This window comes from Salvelinus alpinus, chromosome 7, assembly GCF_045679555.1.
Source record: "Salvelinus alpinus chromosome 7, SLU_Salpinus.1, whole genome shotgun sequence".
Taxonomy (NCBI): Eukaryota; Metazoa; Chordata; class Actinopteri; order Salmoniformes; family Salmonidae; genus Salvelinus; species Salvelinus alpinus.
The window spans coordinates 88,557,421-88,578,179 of record NC_092092.1 but is presented as its reverse complement, the minus strand read 5'-3'; the positions used below and the strand labels follow the sequence as shown (position 1 = coordinate 88,578,179).

Here is a 20,759-nt window from a genome sequence, read left to right as displayed (position 1 = left end):
GGGGGGGAGAGAGGAGGCTCTGTAAGGGGGGAGAGAGGAGGCTCTGTTAGGGGGGAGAGAGGAGGCTCTGTTAGGGGGGAGAGAGGAGGCTCTGTAAGGGGGGAGAGAGGAGGCTCTGTAAGGGGGGAGAGAGGAGGCTCTGTAAGGGGGGAGAGAGGAGGCTCTGTAAGGGGGGAGAGAGGAGGCTCTGTAAGGGGGAGAGGAGGCTCTGTAAGGGGGGGAGGAGGCTCTGTAAGGGGGGGAGGAGGCTCTGTAAGGGGGGGAGGAGAAGAGGCTCTGTAAGGGGGGAGAGGAGAAGAGGCTCTGTAAGGTGTTCACTGTGGTGAATACATATAAACTATGAGTCTACCTGTTCAGGAGAACAATAACAACTGGACCCCTAGACAGTAGCATAGACATTCCTTGTAGATATGAAAGGAATGCTTACTGTAAGTACTAACAATACTATGCTATCAAGATGGTATTCTACCATACAATAAAAGGAATCTGTACCATACTTCTTTACACTAATTAAAGTGTAATAAAGTAACTAATTAAAGTGTCTTCACAAAGGGACTAGGGCTGCCCCTCTGAGTACATTCTGTAGGGGCTAGGGGTCAGGGGTCAATATGGAGTTGGGCAAGACCTGGAGAGACACTCACTCAGCCTCAATGCCATCCTAAACAGGTGACCTGCCCCCCAGTGATGTCAGATGGCATTGTTAACGGGCACCCCAAGTGTTACAAAAGGGTTGGACATCGTCCCGTGATGTCATCAGGGATGGGCCAATGATGAATCAATCCCGGTAATGATTAGTAAACTGAAACAAAACAACCACATAGCTGATCTCCTAGTAATCCCCGTGTTTAATCACTGTCAGGCGCCTGACACAGTGACAAGCCTGGTGACAAAACAGGAAAACAACATGACAGAACAAAGAAACAGAAAGATTCCACTGGATACCAGAGGACTGACAGTTCTAGAACGCCTGAGGGCTGAGGAGGCGGGGCACAGCTAATCATTAGCATTCTCTGACACACGGTCACGTTTCACCTGAGTAATGACAGGTATCCACCTACCCAGTGGCGTTATGCCCATATGGGTCATGTTTACTTCATTTCTGATGATAAATTAATTACTGATCTTCCTTTTAAAAAGCCCACGTTTCATTATAATTATTTATTTAAAAAAAGAGATTTGTCAGCAATATTTTTTTGGGTGCAGGCAAAGAGTACCCCTGCCCCCCAATTCTCCCTACAGATGCCTGGGCAGGACGTTAGATACATCTAGCACTATCATCTGTGGGGGAGGAGAGAGAGTGTAGAGCAGGGATGGGCAACTGGAGGCCCGCGGGTCATATGCTGACACCTTTTGTAGGCCCGTGGACCAATTAAAAAATATATATTATAATGTTTTCAGTCGGGGTCTCAACTTACTCCTGAGTTAGAATAACAGAATACACAAGGTGCAATTTCAAAATGTGGTTGTGCATCATCAGTCACTCAATAAGCCCATGTCAGCCAAACAAATGTAGATTGATAAATCAGACTAGCGGCCAGCTATCTAAACTTGTAGTAAGCATGGTCAAATTACTGACCGGCGTGGGGCCCATTGATCATCACTTATCATATTAAAAACTGCAAACATTTGCCTCCACCCTACGGCAAAATGTATAGAATTGGTGGCAGGGTGGTGATATAGATGTGGGTATAGATGTGGGTATAGATGTGGATATAGATGTGGGTATAGATGGGGGTAGAGATGTGGGTATAGATGATGGTATAGATGTGGGTATAGATGTGGGTATAGATGATGGTATAGATGTGGGTATAGATGTGGGTATAGATGGGGGTATAGATGTGGGTATAGATGTGGGTATAGATGTGGGTATAGATGGGGGTATAGATGGGGGTATAGATGGGGGTATAGATGGGGGTATAGATGTGGGTATAGATGGGGGTATAGATGGGGGTATAGATGGGGGTATAAATGTGGGTATAGATGTGGGTATAGATGGGGGTATAGATGATGGGTATAGATGTGGGTATAGATGGGGGTATAGATGTGGGTATAGATATAGATGGGGGTATAGATGGGGGTATAGATGTGGGTATAGATGGGGGTATAGATGTGGGTATAGATGGGGGTATAGATGGGGGTATAGATGTGGGTATAGATGTGGGTATAGATGTGGGTATAGATGGGGGTATAGATGTGGGTATAGATGTGGGTATAGATGGGGGTATAGATGGGGGTATAGATGGGGGTATAGATGATGGTATAGATGTGGGTATAGATGGGGGTATAGATGATGGGTATAGATGTGGGTATAGATGGGGGTATAGATGGGGGTATAGATGTGGGTATGGATATAGATGGGGGTATAGATGTGGGTATAGATGATGGGTATAGATGTGGGTATAGATGTGGGTATAGATGATGGGTATAGATGTGGGTATAGATGATGGGTATAGATGGGGGTATAGATGATGGGTATAGATGTGGGTATAGATGGGGGTATAGATGTGGGTATGGATATAGATGGGGGTATAGATGGGGGTATAGATGTGGGTATAGATGTGGGTATAGATGGGGGTATAGATGTGGGTATAGATGATGGTATAGATGTGGGTATAGATGATGGTATAGATGTGGGTATAGATGGTGATATAGATGTGGGTATAGATGTGGGTATAGATGTGGGTATAGATGTGGGTATAGATGATGGTATAGATGTGGGTATAGATGATGGTATAGATGTGGGTATAGATGATGGTATAGATGTGGGTATAGATGGTGATATAGATGTGGGTATAGATGTGGGTATAGATGTGGGTATAGATGATGGTATAGATGATGGTATAGATGTGGGTATAGATGGTATAGATGTGGGTATAGATGTGGGTATAGATGATGGTATAGATGATGGTATAGATGTGGGTATAGATGGTATAGATGTGGGTATAGATGATGGTATAGATGTGGGTATAGATGATGGTATAGATGTGGGTATAGATGATGGTATAGATGTGGGTATAGATGGTGATATAGATGTGGGTATAGATGTGGGTATAGATGTGGGTATAGATGATGGTATAGATGTGGGTATAGATGATGGTATAGATGTGGGTATAGATGATGGTATAGATGTGGGTATAGATGGTGATATAGATGTGGGTATAGATGTGGGTATAGATGATGGTATAGATGATGGTATAGATGTGGGTATAGATGTGGGTATAGATGTGGGTATAGATGATGGTATAGATGTGGGTATAGATGATGGTATAGATGGGGGTATAGATGGGGGTATAGATGTGGGTATAGATGTGGGTATAGATGTGTGTATAGATGTGGGTATAGATGGGGGTATAGATGGGGGTATAGATGGGGGTATAGATGTGGGTATAGATGGGGGTATATATGGGGGTATATATGGGGGTATAGATGTGGGTATAGATGGGGGTATAGATGTGTGTATAGATGGGGGTATAGATGGGGGTATAGATGGGGGTATAGATGTGGGTATGGATATAGATGGGGGTATAGATGGGGGTATAGATGTGGGTATAGATGGGGGTATAGATGTGGGTATAGATGGGGGTATAGATGGGGGTATAGATGTGGGTATAGATGGGGGTATAGATGGGGGTATAGATGTGGGTATAGATGTGGGTATAGATGGGGGTATAGATGGGGGTATAGATGGGGGTATAGATGTGGGTATGGATATAGGTGGGGGTATAGATGTGGGTATAGATGATGGTATAGATGTGGGTATAGATGATGGTATAGATGTGGGTATAGATGATGGTATAGATGTGGGTATAGATGATGGTATAGATGGGGGTATAGATGATGGTATAGATGTGGGTATGGATATAGATGGGGGTATAGATGTGGGTATAGATGATGGTATAGATGTGGGTATAGATGATGGTATAGATGATGGTATAGATGATGGTATAGATGTGGGTATAGATGATGGTATAGATGGGGGTATAGATGGGGGTATAGATGATGGTATAGATGATGGTATAGATGGGGGTATAGATGGGGTATAGATGGGGGTATAGATGGGGGTATAGATGTGGGTCTAGATGGGGGTATAGATGTGGGTATAGATGTGGGTATAGATGGGGGTATAGATGTGGGTATAGATGGGGGTATAGATGGGGGTATAGATGGGGGTATAGATGGGGGTATAGATGGGGGTATAGATGTGGGTATAGATGGGGGTATAGATGGGGGTATAGATGGGGGTATAGATGTGGGTATGGATATAGATGGGGGTATGGATATAGATGGGGGTATAGATGTGGGTGTAGATGTGGGTGTAGATGTGGGTGTAGATGGGGGTATAGATGTGGGTATAGATGTGGGTATAGATGTGGGTATAGATGTGGGTATGGATATAGATGTGGGTATAGATGTGGGTATAGATGTGGGTATAGATGGGGGTATAGATGTGGGTATAGATGTGGGTATGGATATAGATGTGGGTATAGATGTGGGTATAGATGTGGGTATAGATGGGGGTATAGATGTGGGTATAGATGGGGGTATAGATGTGGGTATAGATGTGGGTATGGATATAGATGTGGGTATAGATGTGGGTATAGATGTGGGTATAGATCTGGGTATAGATGTGGGTATGGATGTGGGTATAGATGGGGGTATAGATGTGGGTATAGATGTGGATGTGGGTATAGATGTGGGTATAGATGTGGGTATAGATGTGGGTATAGATGGGGGTATAGATGTGGGTATAGATGGGGGTATAGATGTGGGTATAGATGGGGGTATAGATGGGAGTATAGATGTGGGTATAGATGTGGGTATAGATGGGAGTATAGATGGGGTATAGATGGGGGTATAGATGGGAGTATGGATGTGGGTATAGATGTGGGTATAGATGTGGGTATAGATGGGGGTATAGATGTGGGTATAGATGTGGGTATAGATGTGGGTATAGATGTGGGTATAGATGTGGGTATAGATGTGGGTATGGATGTGGGTATAGATGTGGGTATGGATGTGGGTATAGATGTGGGTATAGATGTGGGTATAGATGGGGTATAGATGTGGGTATGGATATAGATGGGGGTATAGATGTGGGTATAGATGTGGGTATAGATGGGGTATAGATGTGGGTATGGATGTGGGTATAGATGTGGGTATAGATGTGGGTATAGATGTGGGTATAGATGTGGGTATAGATGTGGGTATAGATGTGGGTATAGATGGGGTATAGATGTGGGTATGGATGTGGGTATAGATGTGGGTATAGATGTGGGTATAGATGGGGTATAGATGTGGGTATGGATGTGGGTATGGATGTGGGTATAGATGTGGGTATAGATGTGGGTATAGATGGGGTATAGATGTGGGTATGGATATAGATGTGGGTATAGATGTGGGTATAGATGATGGTATAGATGATGGTATAGATGTGGGTATAGATGATGGTATAGATGTGGGTATAGATGGTGATATAGATGTGGGTATAGATGATGGTATAGATGTGGGTATAGATGATGGTATAGATGTGGGTATAGATGGTATAGATGTGGGTATAGATGGTATAGATGTGGGTATAGATGATGGTATAGATGTGGGTATAGATGTGGGTATAGATGTGGGTATAGATGATGGTATAGATGATGGTATAGATGTGGGTATAGATGTGGGTATAGATGTGGGTATAGATGTGGGTATAGATGGGGTATAGATGTGGGTATGGATGTGGGTATAGATGTGGGTATAGATGTGGGTATAGATGGGGTATAGATGTGGGTATGGATGTGGGTATGGATGTGGGTATAGATGTGGGTATAGATGTGGGTATAGATGGGGTATAGATGTGGGTATGGATATAGATGTGGGTATAGATGGTGATATAGATGTGGGTATAGATGATGGTATAGATGTGGGTATAGATGATGGTATAGATGTGGGTATAGATGGTATAGATGTGGGTATAGATGATGGTATAGATGTGGGTATAGATGGTGATATAGATGTGGGTATAGATGATGGTATAGATGTGGGTATAGATGATGGTATAGATGTGGGTATAGATGGTATAGATGTGGGTATAGATGGTATAGATGTGGGTATAGATGATGGTATAGATGTGGGTATAGATGTGGGTATAGATGTGGGTATAGATGATGGTATAGATGATGGTATAGATGTGGGTATAGATGTGGGTATAGATGTGGGTATAGATGTGGGTATAGATGGGGTATAGATGTGGGTATGGATGTGGGTATAGATGTGGGTATAGATGTGGGTATAGATGGGGTATAGATGTGGGTATGGATGTGGGTATGGATGTGGGTATAGATGTGGGTATAGATGTGGGTATAGATGGGGTATAGATGTGGGTATGGATATAGATGTGGGTATAGATGTGGGTATAGATGATGGTATAGATGATGGTATAGATGTGGGTATAGATGATGGTATAGATGTGGGTATAGATGATGGTATAGATGTGGGTATAGATGATGGTATAGATGGGGGTATAGATGTGGGTATGGGTGGTGATATAGATGTGGGTATAGATGGGGGTATAGATGTGGGTATAGATGTGGGTATAGATGGGGGTATGGATGGGGTATAGATGTGGGTATAGATGTGGGTATAGATGGGGTATAGATGTGGGAATAGATGTGGGTATAGATGTGGGTATAGATGTGGGTATAGATGTGGGTATAGATGGGGTATAGATGTGGGTATGGATGTGGGTATAGATGTGGGTATAGATGGGGTATAGATGTGGGTATGGATGTGGGTATAGATGTGGGTATAGATGTGGGTATAGATGTGGGTATAGATGGGGTATAGATGTGGGTATGGATGTGGGTATAGATGTGGGTATGGATGTGGGTATAGATGTGGGTATAGATGTGGGTATAGATGGGGTATAGATGTGGGTATGGATATAGATGGGGGTATAGATGTGGGTATAGATGTGGGTATAGATGGGGTATAGATGTGGGTATGGATGTGGGTATAGATGGGGTATAGATGTGGGTATAGATGTGGGTATAGATGTGGGTATAGATGTGGGTATAGATGTGGGTATAGATGGGGTATAGATGTGGGTATGGATGTGGGTATAGATGTGGGTATAGATGTGGGTATAGATGGGGTATAGATGTGGGTATGGATGTGGGTATAGATGTGGGTATGGATGTGGGTATAGATGTGGGTATAGATGGGGTATAGATGTGGGTATGGATATAGATGTGGGTATAGATGGGGGTATAGATGATGGTATAGATGATGGTATAGATGTGGGTATAGATGATGGTATAGATGTGGGTATAGATGGTGATATAGATGTGGGTATAGATGTGGGTATAGATGTGGGTATAGATGATGGTATAGATGTGGGTATAGATGGTATAGATGTGGGTATAGATGGTATAGATGTGGGTATAGATGATGGTATAGATGTGGGTATAGATGATGGTATAGATGTGGGTATAGATGATGGTATAGATGTGGGTATAGATGTGGGTATGGGTGGTGATATAGATGTGGGTATAGATGGGGGTATAGATGTGGGTATAGATGGTGATATAGATGTGGGTATAGATGGTGATATAGATGTGGGTATAGATGTGGGTATAGATGTGGGTATAGATGATGGTATAGATGTGGGTATAGATGGTATAGATGTGGGTATAGATGATGGTATAGATGTGGGTATAGATGATGGTATAGATGTGGGTATAGATGATGGTATAGATGTGGGTATAGATGATGGTATAGATGGGGGTATAGATGTGGGTATGGGTGGTGATATAGATGTGGGTATAGATGGGGGTATAGATGTGGGTATAGATGTGGGTATAGATGTGGGTATAGATGGGGGTATAGATGGGGGTATAGATGGGGGTATAGATGGGGGTATAGATGTGGGTATAGATGGGGGTATAGATGTGGGTATAGATGTGGGTATAGATGGGGGTATAGATGATGGTATAGATGGGGGTATAGATGGGGGTATAGATGTGGGTATGGATATAGATGGGGGTATAGATGTGGGTATAGATGATGGTATAGATGTGGGTATAGATGATGGGTATAGATGTGGGTATAGATGATGGTATAGATGTGGGTATAGATGATGGTATAGATGGGGGTATAGATGATGGTATAGATGTGGGTATAGATGGGGGTATAGATGTGGGTATGGATATAGATGGGGGTATAGATGTGGGTATAGATGATGGTATAGATGTGGGTATAGATGATGGTATAGATGATGGTATAGATGATGGTATAGATGTGGGTATAGATGTGGGTATAGATGTGGGTATGGATATAGATGTGGGTATAGATGGGGGTATAGATGGGGGTATAGATGGGGGTATGGATGGGGTATAGATGGGGGTATGGGTGGTGATATAGATGTGGGTATAGATGTGGGTATAGATGGGGGTATAGATGTGGGTATAGATGTGGGTATAGATGTGGGTATAGATGTGGGTATAGATGTGGGTATATATGGGGGTATATATGGGGGTATAGATGTGGGTATAGATGATGGTATAGATGATGGTATAGATGATGGTATAGATGTGGGTATAGATGATGGTATAGATGTGGGTATAGATGATGGTATAGATGGGGGTATAGATGATGGTATAGATGTGGGTATAGATGGGGGTATAGATGTGGGTATGGATATAGATGGGGGTATAGATGTGGGTATAGATGATGGTATAGATGTGGGTATAGATGTGGGTATAGATGATGGTATAGATGATGGTATAGATGATGGTATAGATGTGGGTATAGATGTGGGTATAGATGTGGGTATAGATGGGGGTATAGATGATGGTATAGATGTGGGTATAGATGGGGGTATAGATGTGGGTATGGGTGGTGATATAGATGTGGGTATGGGTGGTGATATAGATGTGGGTATGGGTGGTGATATAGATGTGGGTATGGGTGGGGGTATAGATGTGGGTATAGATGGGGGTATGGATGTGGGTATGGGTTGTGATATAGATGTGGGTATGGGTGGTGTAATAGATGTGGGTATGGGTGGTGATATAGATGTGGGTATGGGTGGTGATATAGATGTGGGTATGGGTGGTGATATAGATGTGGGTATGGATGGTGATATAGATGTGGGTATAGATGTGGGTATAGATGTGGGTATAGATGTGGGTATAGATGGGGGTATAGATGTGGGTATAGATGTGGGTATAGATGTGGGTATGGGTGGTGATATAGATGTGGGTATAGATGTGGGTATGGATGTGGGTATAGATGGGGGTATAGATGTGGGTATGGGTGGTGATATAGATGTGGGTATGGGTGGTGATATAGATGTGGGTATAGATGTGGGTATGGATGTGGGTATAGATGGGGGTATAGATGGGGGTATAGATATAGATGTGGGTATAGATGTGGGTATGGATATAGATGTGGGTATAGATGTGGGTATAGATGTGGGTATAGATGTGGGTATAGATGTGGGTATAGATGTGGGTATAGATGTGGGTATAGATGTGGGTATAGATGTGGGTATAGATGTGGGTATGGATATAGATGTGGGTATAGATGTGGGTATAGATGTGGGTATAGATGTGGGTATAGATGGGGGTATAGATGGGGGTATAGATGATGGTATAGATGTGGGTATAGATGTGGGTATAGATGTGGGTATGGATATAGATGTGGGTATAGATGTGGGTATAGATGTGGGTATAGATGGGGGTATAGATGGGGGTATAGATGTGGGTATAGATGTGGGTATAGATGGGGGTATAGATGTGGGTATAGATGGGGGTATAGATGGGGGTATAGATGTGGGTATAGATGTGGGTATAGATGGGGGTATAGATGTGGGTATAGATATAGATGTGGGTATAGATGTGGGTATAGATGTGGATATAGATGTGGGTATAGATGTGGGTATGGATATAGATGTGGGTATAGATGTGGGTATAGATGGGGGTATAGATGGGGGTATAGATGTGGGTATAGATGTGGGTATAGATGTGGTATAGATGTGGGTATAGATGGGGGTATAGATGTGGGTATAGATGTGGGTATAGATGGGAGTATAGATGTGGGTATGGATGTGGGTATGGATGTGGGTATAGATGTGGGTATGGGTAAGTGTATAGATGCGTCTGGCACCCTTCCGGAAAGGGTGCCAACCCGCCTCCATCCTCACGTACCTTGTGCCCCCTCTAAAATAATGGGTGTATGACACCACTGCACCTACCTAATGGAGAAGATCCTGGAGTATGGCAGTACCTTTACTATGACAGGTACATACCTGCACTCTGACAGGTGAGTAGACCAGCTGAGCCATGAGAAGTGTGTGTGTGTGTGTGTGTGTGTGTGTGTGTGTGTGTGTGTGTGTGTGTGTGTGTGTGTGTGTGTGTGTGTGTGTGTGTGTGTGTGTGTGTGTGTGTGTGTGTGAGGGCTACTCACCCACAGCTCCTGTGTACGTGGGCTGGGTCAGGTCTTTGGGGACTTTCCTGTAGACATCCAACCTAATGGAAGAGAAAGAAAAAAGGGAGGGAAGGGTTAGAAAAACAAAAACATACCTGCAAGCAGCAATGAACGGGGTTCACAGGATTATCAGTTGGATAAGAAAGCAAGCACTATCTTCCTTTATGTGCAATCACTTGAAAGCATTACCATGACTATCTCTCTCTACCACAAGGATGACGCGAGTGATGTGAAGGGAAGTTAAGACTAGTGCTGTAGGTTGGTTATCTTTCAATGCAACAGGAAATCATTCTTAAAAAAGGTAATCCTTAATGTATTTACTTTATATATTCGGACACACCTACTCATTCAAGGGTTTTTCTATATTTTTACTATTTTCTTCATTGTAAAATAATAATGAAGACATCAAAACTATGAAATAACACATATAGAATCATGTAGTAACTAAAAAATGTGTTAAACAAATCAAATTGTGTTTCATATTTGAGATTCTTCAAATAGCCACCCTTTGCCTTGACAGCTTTGCGCTCTTGGCATTCTCTCAACCAGCTTCTTGAGGTAGTCACCTGGAATGCATTTCAATTAACAGGTGTGCCTTGTTAAAAGCTAATATGTGGAATTTATTTCCTCCTTAATGCGTTTGAGCCAATCAGTTGTGTTGTGACAAGGTAGGGGTAGTATACAGAAGATAGCCCTATTTGGTAAAAGACCAAGTCCATATTATGACAAGAACAGCTCAAATCAACAAATAGAAACGCCAGTACATCATTACTTTAACACATTAAGTTTCGTCAATACGGAACATTTCAAGTTTCTTCAAGCGCAGCCGCAAAAACCATCAAGCGCTATGATGAAACTGTCTCTCATGAGGACCACCACAGGAAAGGAAGACCCAGAGTTACCTCTGCTGCAGAGGATAAGTTCATTAGAGTTACCAGCCTCAGAAATTGTAGCCCAAATAAATGCTTCACAGTTCAAGTAACAGACACATAAACATCAAATGTTCAGAGGAGACTACGTGAATCAGGCCTTCATGGTCGAATTGCTGCCAAGAAAACACTACTAAAAAGGGCACCAATAAGAAGAGACTTGCTTTGACCAAGAAACACGAGCAATAGACATTAGACCGGTGGAAATCTGTCCTTTGGTTTGGAGTCCAAAGTGGAGACTTTTCGTTCCAACTGCCATGTCTTTGTGAGACGTGGTGTGGGTGAACGGATTATCTCTGCATGTGTATTTCCCACCATAAAGCATGGAGGAGGAGGTGTTGTGGTGTGGGGGTGCTTTGCTGGTGACACTGTCTGATTTATTTAGAATTCAAGGCACACTTAACCAGCATGGCTACCACAGCATTCTGCAGCGATACGCCATCCCATCTGGTTTGGGCTTAGTGGGACTATCATTTGTTTTTCAACAGAACAATGACCCAACACACCTCCAGGCTGTGTAAGGGCTATTTGACCAAGAAGGAGAGTGATGGAGTACTACATCAGATGACATGGCCTCCACAATCACCTGACCTCAACCCATTTGAGATGATTTGGAATGAGTTGGACCGCAGAGTGAAAGAAAAGCAGCCAACAAGTGCTCAGCACATGTAGGAACTCCTTCAAGACTGTTGGAAAAGCATTTCTCATGAAGCTGGTTGAGAGAATGCCAAGAGTGTGCAAAGCTGGCAAAGGGTGGCTACTTTGAAGAATTTAAAATATATTTTGATTAGTTTTTTTGGTTACTACATGATTCCATGTGTGTTATTTCATACTGTTGTATCAGTGTTGGTGGTTTAAGACTTTTTCTTCATGGCCTTAATTCTATTACTGTCACGATCGTGTGGAGGAGAGACGGACCAAAACGCAGCATGTGAAAAATAAGACATCTTCTTTTTATTTGAAGAAGGAAAAACGAAGCAAAACACTTTACAAACTAACAAAACAACAAACGACCGTGAAGCTACAAAACGAAAGTGCAGACACAAGCTACTAACGTTTAGATATAGACAATTACCCACCCACACCTAAAGCCTATGGCTACCTTAAATATGGCTCCCAATCAGAGACAACAATAACCAGCTGTCTCTGATTGAGAACCAAATCAGGCAACCATAGACTTTCCTAAACACCTACACTCAACCATAGACATACCTAGACACATACACTCAACACAAACCCATACACTACAACCAACACCCCCTATACCATATAATCACCCAAAACACACACATACCCCATGTCACACCCTGACCTAACTAAAATAATAAAGAAACAAATAATACTAAGGCCAGGGCGTGACAATTACAGCATATTGGATGACTGTCATTCATATTCCATTCACCCAGTTCAATGTAACAGTGATAGGTTTCGGCTACTACATGAAACTCTAATTTTCCCTCTACCCATCATGAGGTTGCTACAACCTAGCCTATGAATGAAAGTTTACAACGTACAGTTGAAATCAGAAGTATACATACATTTAGGTTGGAGTCATGAAAACTTGTTTTTCAACGAGTCGGTTCAAGTCGGTTAGGACATCTACTTTGTGCACGACACAAGTCATTTTTCCAACAATTGTTTACAGACAGATTATTTCACTGTATCACAATTCCAGTGGGTCAGAAGTTTACATACACTAAGTTGACTGTGCCTTTAAACAGCTTGGACGATTCCAGAAAATTATGTCATGGCTTTAGAAGCTTCTGATAGGCTAATTGACATCATTTGAGTCAATTGGAGGTGTACCTGTGGATGTATTTCAAGGCCTACCTTCAAACTCAGTGCCTCTTTGCTTGACATCATGGGAAAATCAAGAGAAATCAGCCAACACCTCGGGATAAAAATGGTAGACCTCCACAAGTCTGGTTCATCCTTGGGAGCAATTTCCAAACGCCTGAACGTACCATGTTCATCTGTACAAACAATAGTACGCAAGTATAAACACCATGGGACCACACAGCCATCATACCACTCAGGAAGGAGACGCGTTCTGTCTCCTAGAGATGAACGTACTTCGGTGCGAAAAGTGCAAATCAATCCCAGAACAACAGCAAAGGACCTTGTGAGGAAGCTGGAGAAAACAGGTGCAAATGTATCTATCGCCACAGTAACACGAGTCCTATATCGACATAACCTGAAAGGCCGCTCAGCAAGGAAGAAGCCACTGCTCCAAACCCGCCATAAAAAAGCCAGACTACAGTTTGCAACTGCACATGGGGATAAAGATCGTACTTTTTGGAGAAATGTCCTCTGGTCTGATTAAACAACAATAGACCGTTATGTTTGGAGGACAAGGGGGGAGGCTTGCAAGCCGAAGAACACCATCCCAACCGTGAAGCACGGGGGTGGCGGCATCATGTTGTGGGGGTGCTTTGCTGCAGGAGGGACTGGTGCACTTCACAAAATAGATGGCATCATGAGGGAGGAAAATTCTGTGGATATATTGAAGCAACATCTCAAGACATCAGTCAGGAAGTTAAAGCTTGGTCGCAAATGTGTCTTCTAAATGGACAATGGAGCCAAAGCATACTTCCAAAGTTGTGACTAAATGGCTTAAGGACAACAAAGTCAAGGTATTGGAGAGGCCATCACAAAGCCCTGACCTCAATCCTATAGAACATTTATGGGCAGAACTGAAGAAACGTGTGCGAGAAAGGAGGCCGACAAACCTGACTCAGTTACACCAGCTCTGTCAAGAGGAATGGGCCAAAATTCACCCAACTTATTGTGGGAAGCTTGTGGAAGGCTACCCGAAATGTTTGACAAAAGTTAAACAATTTGAAGGCAATGCTACTAAATACTAATTGAGTGTATGTAAACTTCTGACCCACTGGGAATGTGATGAAAGAAATAAAAGCTGAAATAAATCATTCTCTCTACTATTATTCTGACATTTCACATTCTTAAAATAAAGTGGTGATCCTAGCTGACCTAAGACAGGGAACTTTTACTAGGATTAAATGTCAGGAATTGTGAAAAACTGAGTTTAAATGTATTTGACTAAGGTGTATGTAAACTTCTGACTTCAACTGTAGGTGCAAACAGATCGTGAGACAAATTTGAGGAGACAGTGACATTCAATACCGCCTTTCACACAGTCCAACAGTTGCAAACAAGAGTTTTCTTTTGTTCTGTTTGCTTCCATTTAAGAAACGTTTAACAGAATCAGCGGAATGAATACACCCCTGATCACACAGTAAACACAGTTCACTCTCATGACAGCCACGTTGTATTCCTTCTCTTACCTTCACTTGTGGACTTCAATGCACAACAAATCAGCTGTCATGAGTCAGCATAACTAATAGAACTAACGCGTTAGTAAACTTGCTACACTCATGCAGTAACTTTACTGTAGTGTACAGTCAGTAATCAGTTACACCGGCGGGCCTGGGCGGCAATAAATGTGGTATTGACTTGGAAAAGTTCCAGTGTTGTGATAAAAGGACAGTTATATTATTAGGTTACGTAATTTTTTTTAAAGACGTTGCTGCTAATTTAGTCGTCTTGCTGTAAAATGAGATTTATAAAATGTTTTATGTTTTCTTTTTAAACAGTTTTAGGTTGTAAATAAGTATCTTATTTATTTATTATGTACAACTTGTTTTAAATCTTTTACTATTTCAGCAGGGCTCTCTAATCCAGAGGTTTAGTGTTTCTCACTACAAGCACTCCATGTGTGGACATCTTTGGGATTAACTTGTTCTATTAGTTGACCAAGGTGGGATCTCTTTTCCAGACTTCAGAGTTGGTTACCTTGTTCTATTAGTTGACCAAGGTGGGATCTCTTTTCCAGACTTCAGAGTTGGTTACCTTGTTCTATTAGTTGACCAAGGTGGGATCTCTTTTCCAGACTTCAGAGTTGGTTACCTTGTTCTATTAGTTGACCAAGGTGGGATCTCTTTTCCAGACTTCAGAGTTGGTTACCTTGTTCTATTAGTTGACCAAGGTGGGATCTCTTTTCCAGACTTCAGAGTTGGTTACCTTGTTCTATTAGTTGACCAAGGTGGGATCTCTTTTCCAGACTTCAGAGTTGGTTACCTTGTTCTATTAGTTGACCAAGGTGGGATCTCTTTTCCAGACTTCAGAGTTGGTTACCTTGTTCTATTAGTTGACCAAGGTGGGATCTCTTTTCCAGACTTCAGAGTTGGTTTGGTTATGTTTTTGCTAATTTTTGAAAAATATTTAATGGATCAGTTGTTATTGTAATCTCATCTATCCGTTTCCGACCTGACTTTACATGGCTAGGCCTGATATCACGAGGGACCGCTGGTTGACTTTACATGGCTAGGCCTGATATCACGAGGGACAGCTGGTTGACTTTACATGGCTAGGCCTGATATCATGAGAGGGACAGCTGGTTGACTTTACATGGCTAGGCCTGATATCATGAGAGGGACAGCTGGTTGACTTTACATGGCTAGGCCTGATATCACGAGGGACCGCTGATTGACTTTACATGGCTAGGCCTGATATTACGAGGGACCGCTGGTTGACTTTACATGGCTAGGCCTGATATCATGAGAGGGACAGCTGGTTGACTTTACATGGCTAGGCCTGATATCACGAGGGACCGCTGGTTGCTTTACATGGCTAGGCCTGATATCATGAGAGGGACAGCTGGTTGACTTTACATGGCTAGGCCTAATATCATGAGGGGGACAGCTGGTTGACTTTACATGGCTAGGCCTGATATCATGAGGTACCGCTGGTTGACTTTACATGGCTAGGCCTGATATCATGAGGGGGACAGCTGGTTGACTTTACATGGCTAGGCCTAATATCATGAGAGGGACAGCTGGTTGACTTTACATGGCTAGGTCTGATATCATGAGGGGGACAGCTGGTTGACTTTACATGGCTAGGCCTGATATCACGAGGGACCGCTGGTTGACTTTACATGGCTAGGCCTGATATCATGGGAGGGACAGCTGGTTGACTTTACATGGCTAGGGCTAATATCATGAGGGACAACTGGTTGCTCGGTCACTTTTGTTGGCTGGAATGTTAAATATATATCTCTACAGATCAAACTGATTTTGAGTCAGTCCTTCCCTCCATTATCTCTAACAGATCAAACTGGTTTTGAGTCAGTCCTTCCCTCCATTATCTCTACAGATCAAACTAGTTTTGAGTCAGTCCTTCCCTCCATTATCTCTAACAGATCAAACTGGTTTTGAGTCAGTCCTTCCCTCCATTATCTCTACAGATCAAACTGGTTTTGAGTCAGTCCTTCCCTCCATTATCTCTACAGATCAAACTGGTTTTGAGTCAGTCCTTCCCTCCATTATCTCTAACAGATCAAACTGATTTTGAGTCAGTCCTTCCCTCCATTATCTCTAACAGATCAAACTGATTTTGAGTCAGTCCTTCCCTCCATTATCTCTACGGATCAAACTGGTTTTGAGTCAGTCCTTCCCTCCATTATCTCTAACAGATCAAACTGGTTTTGAGTCAGTCCTTCCCTCCATTATCTCTACAGATCAAACTGGTTTTGAGTCAGTCCTTCCCTCCATTATCTCTAACAGATCAAACTGGTTTTGAGTCAGTCCTTACCTCCATTATCTCTACAGATCAAACTTGTTTTGAGTCAGTCCTTCCCTCCATTATCTCTACAGATCAAACTGGTTTTGAGTCAGTCCTTCCCTCCATTATCTCTAACAGATCAAACTGGTTTTGAGTCAGTCCTTCCCTCCATTATCTCTACAGATCAAACTGGTTTTGAGTCAGTCCTTCCCTCCATTATCTCTAACAGATCAAACTGGTTTTGAGTCAGTCCTTCCCTCCATTATCTCTACAGATCAAACTGGTTTTGAGTCAATCCTTCCCTCCATTATCTCTACAGATCAAACTGGTTTTGAGTCAGTCCTTCCCTCCATTATCTCTACAGATCAAACTGGTTTTGAGTCAGTTCTTCCCGCCATTATCTCTACAGATCAAACTGGTTTTGAGTCAGTCCTTCCCTCCATTATCTCTACAGATGAAACTGGTTTTGAGTCAGTCCTTCCCTCCATTATCTCTAACAGATCAAACTGGTTTTGAGTCAGTCCTTCCCTCCATTATCTCTACGGATCAAACTGGTTTTGAGTCAGTCCTTCCCTCCATTATCTCTACAGATCAAGCTGATTGAGTCAGTCCTTCCCTCCATTATCTCTACGGATCAAACTGGTTTTGAGTCAGTCCTTCCCTCCATTATCTCTACGGATCAAACTGGTTTTGAGTCAGTCCTTCCCTCCATTATCTCTAACAGATCAAACTGGTTTCATCAAAAATCGTCACTTTTTTCAACATCAAACGTCTTTATAATATACTTCAACCTCTTTAACCATAGCAACCATAACCATAGCAACCATAACCATAGCAATACGTGATAACACCACTATCAAAAGCATTAGAAGAGGGGGCTCAGAGCATAAAGTTTCACTCTATGCGGATGACATATTATATATATATATATACGTCTGACCCTTTAACTGGTCTTCCAGAGATCCAGGTTCTACTAAAGACAGTTGGTAAATATCTGGGTAGAAGGTTCATCTATAAAAACATGAATTGATGCCGATTAATCCTTCTGACATGCAAACTTATTTTAGTCATGTGCCCTTCAGAGTCACTACAAACAATGTCAAAGATCTCTATAAAAGACCATGTCCCTCCATTGATCCTCCGCCTGAAACAGGATGTTGAACACTGGGATTTACTCTCTTTCTTCGGGGCGGAAGAATCAACACCATTAAAATGAATGTATTTTCATTATTAGGTTTTTAACACTTATTTCAATGTATTTTTATCTTTCTGACAAATTATTTTTTTAAATCTCCATAGATACACTGATATCTGCTTTTATCTGGAACTAGAAAAACTTAACAACTTAAGAACATATTTCAGAGATCTCGTCCCCAGGGTGGTCTAGGACTTCTGAACGTTCAATATGATTACTGGGCAGATAATAAAAGAATTGTTCTGTATTGGATGACAGAAATCCCTGATGTTACAGGCCCAAAATAGATGACCTTGGAGATCTCATCCTGTGGACCCACCTCCTTAGCAGCCTTACTCTGCTCTAAACTCACTGAACGACTTGTACATTGATTTGGATTTAGCATCTTCGAACAGTTCGTACAAAAAGGTCAATATTCCTAGATCCCATTTATTTAGATACCTACAATTGCTTAGTTTTGTATCTTCATACTCTAGTCACTTTCCATCACGCCCACCCACCTACCTCCCTTCTAGATTCTATTTTTAAAGTGAACCTTTATATCAAAGGGTGCATAAACTTGATCTATAGTTTATTAAACCCGAACAATCTGGATTACCTGAACTCTTAAGAACCAAATGGGAAGAGGATTTAGGAGAAAACTTGGCAGAGTATGCTTCAGAGAATACATTCTTCATCTATATGTCTAAGACATGATGTAATTCAATTTAAAGCAGTTCAAATCGACTGCATTGGTCAAAGGCTAAATGATCCAAGATTAGACCAGACAGATTCCAGTTGTGACCGATGTAAGCAGGCTCCTGCTACGTTATTACGCGTTTTGGATATGCACGAAATTGACAGATTTCTGAATATCAATTTTTGAGACGTTTTCTACGATACTGGAGAAAGAGGACAGCTCTAGAGGGACCTCCTGTGGTGCCACTCCGAATAATGGAGAGACCTAGAACCTTCTGCCTTTATTGCATCATTCAGAGTGGCACCACAGGAGGCCCCTCTAAACAGTTCTATGGAGTGGCACCGCAGGAGGCCCCTCTAAACAGTTCTATGGAGTGGCACCGCAGGAGGCTCCTCTAAACAGTTCTATGGAGTGGCACCGCAGGAGGCCCCTCTAAACAGTTCTATGGAGTGGCACCGCAGGAGGCTCCTCTAAACAGTTCTATGGAGTGGCACCGCAGGAGGCTCCTCTAAACAGTTCTATGGAGTGGCACCGCAGGAGGCTCCTCTAAACAGTTCTATGGAGTGGCACCGCAGGAGGCTCCTCTAAACAGTTCTATGGAGTGGCACCGCAGGAGGCCCCTCTAAACAGTTCTATGGAGTGGCACCGCAGGAGGCTCCTCTAAACAGTTCTATGGAGTGGCACCGCAGGAGGACCCTCTAAACAGTTCTATGGAGTGGCACCGCAGGAGGCTCCTCTAAACAGTTCTATGGAGTGGCACCGCAGGAGGCCCCTCTAAACAGTTCTATGGAGTGGCACCACAGGAGGCCCCTCTAACCAGCTCTATGGAGTGGCACCGCAGGAGGCCCCTCTAAACAGTTCTATGGAGTGGCACCGCAGGAGGCCCCTCTAACCAGTTCTATGGAGTGGCACCGCAGGAGGCCCCTCTAAACAGTTCTATGGAGTGGCACCGCAGGAGGCCCCTCTAAACAGTTCTATGGGCAACAGGCTGGTGTGTACTACTCTTCTAGCTAGTGGCACCGCAGGAGGCCCCCCTAACCAGCTCTATGGGCAACAGGCTGGTGTGTACTACTCTTCTAGCTAGTGGCACCGCAGGAGGCCCCTCTAACCAGTTCTATGGAGTGGCACCGCAGGAGGCCCCCCTAACCAGCTCTATGGGCAACAGGCTGGTGTGTACTACTCTTCTAGCTAGACGTCTGATACTATTTAAGTGGAAGGATTAGTTTCCTCCTACTTTAACTATTGGATAAAGGAAGTTCTGCAACGTCTCTAACTAGAGAAAATACTCCGTTACGGGATCTGCAACTACATGTTATAATATCTGGAAACCTTTCCTTTGTAGAAGACTTGGACCCAGCTAAATTCACAACTCCATAAACCAAACCAAATTTATATAATAATTTTTACTTGTTTTAACTTTTTGTTTTATATATATATATACAGTGGGGAGAACAAGTATTTGATACACTGCCGATTTTGCAAGTTTTCCTACTTACAAAGCATGTAGAGGTCTGTAATTTTTATCATAGGTACACTTCAACTGTGGGAGACGGAATCTAAAACAAAAATCCAGAAAATCACATTGTATGATTTTTAAGTAATTCATTTGCATTTTATTGCATGACATAAGTATTTGATACATCAGAAAAGCAGAACTTAATATTTGGTACAGAAACCTTTGTTTGCAATTACAGAGATCATACGTTTCCTGTAGTTCTTGACCAGGTTTGCACACACTGCAGCAGGGATTTTGGCCCACTCCTCCATACAGACCTTCTCCAGATCCTTCAGGTTTCGGGGCTGTCGCTGGGCAATACGGACTTTCAGCTCCCTCCAAAGATTTTCTATTGGGTTCAGGTCTGGAGACTGGCTAGGCCACTCCAGGACCTTGAGATGCTTC

At 42.8% G+C, this 20,759-nt stretch overlaps 1 protein-coding gene across 7 annotated transcripts in view; it reads right to left on the bottom strand.

Annotated features, from left to right (window-relative positions):
• The window catches only part of LOC139581833 (endoplasmic reticulum-Golgi intermediate compartment protein 1-like), a 103,765-nt gene that overhangs the window by 71,061 nt on the left and 11,945 nt on the right, over positions 1 to 20,759 (bottom strand). For all 7 annotated transcript variants that reach the window (XM_071412046.1, XM_071412047.1, XM_071412048.1 and 4 more), the window contains exon 2: positions 10,453 to 10,514. In XM_071412046.1, the coding sequence (XP_071268147.1) occupies positions 10,453 to 10,514 (62 nt within the window). The remainder of the gene's footprint in view (positions 1 to 10,452; positions 10,515 to 20,759) is intronic.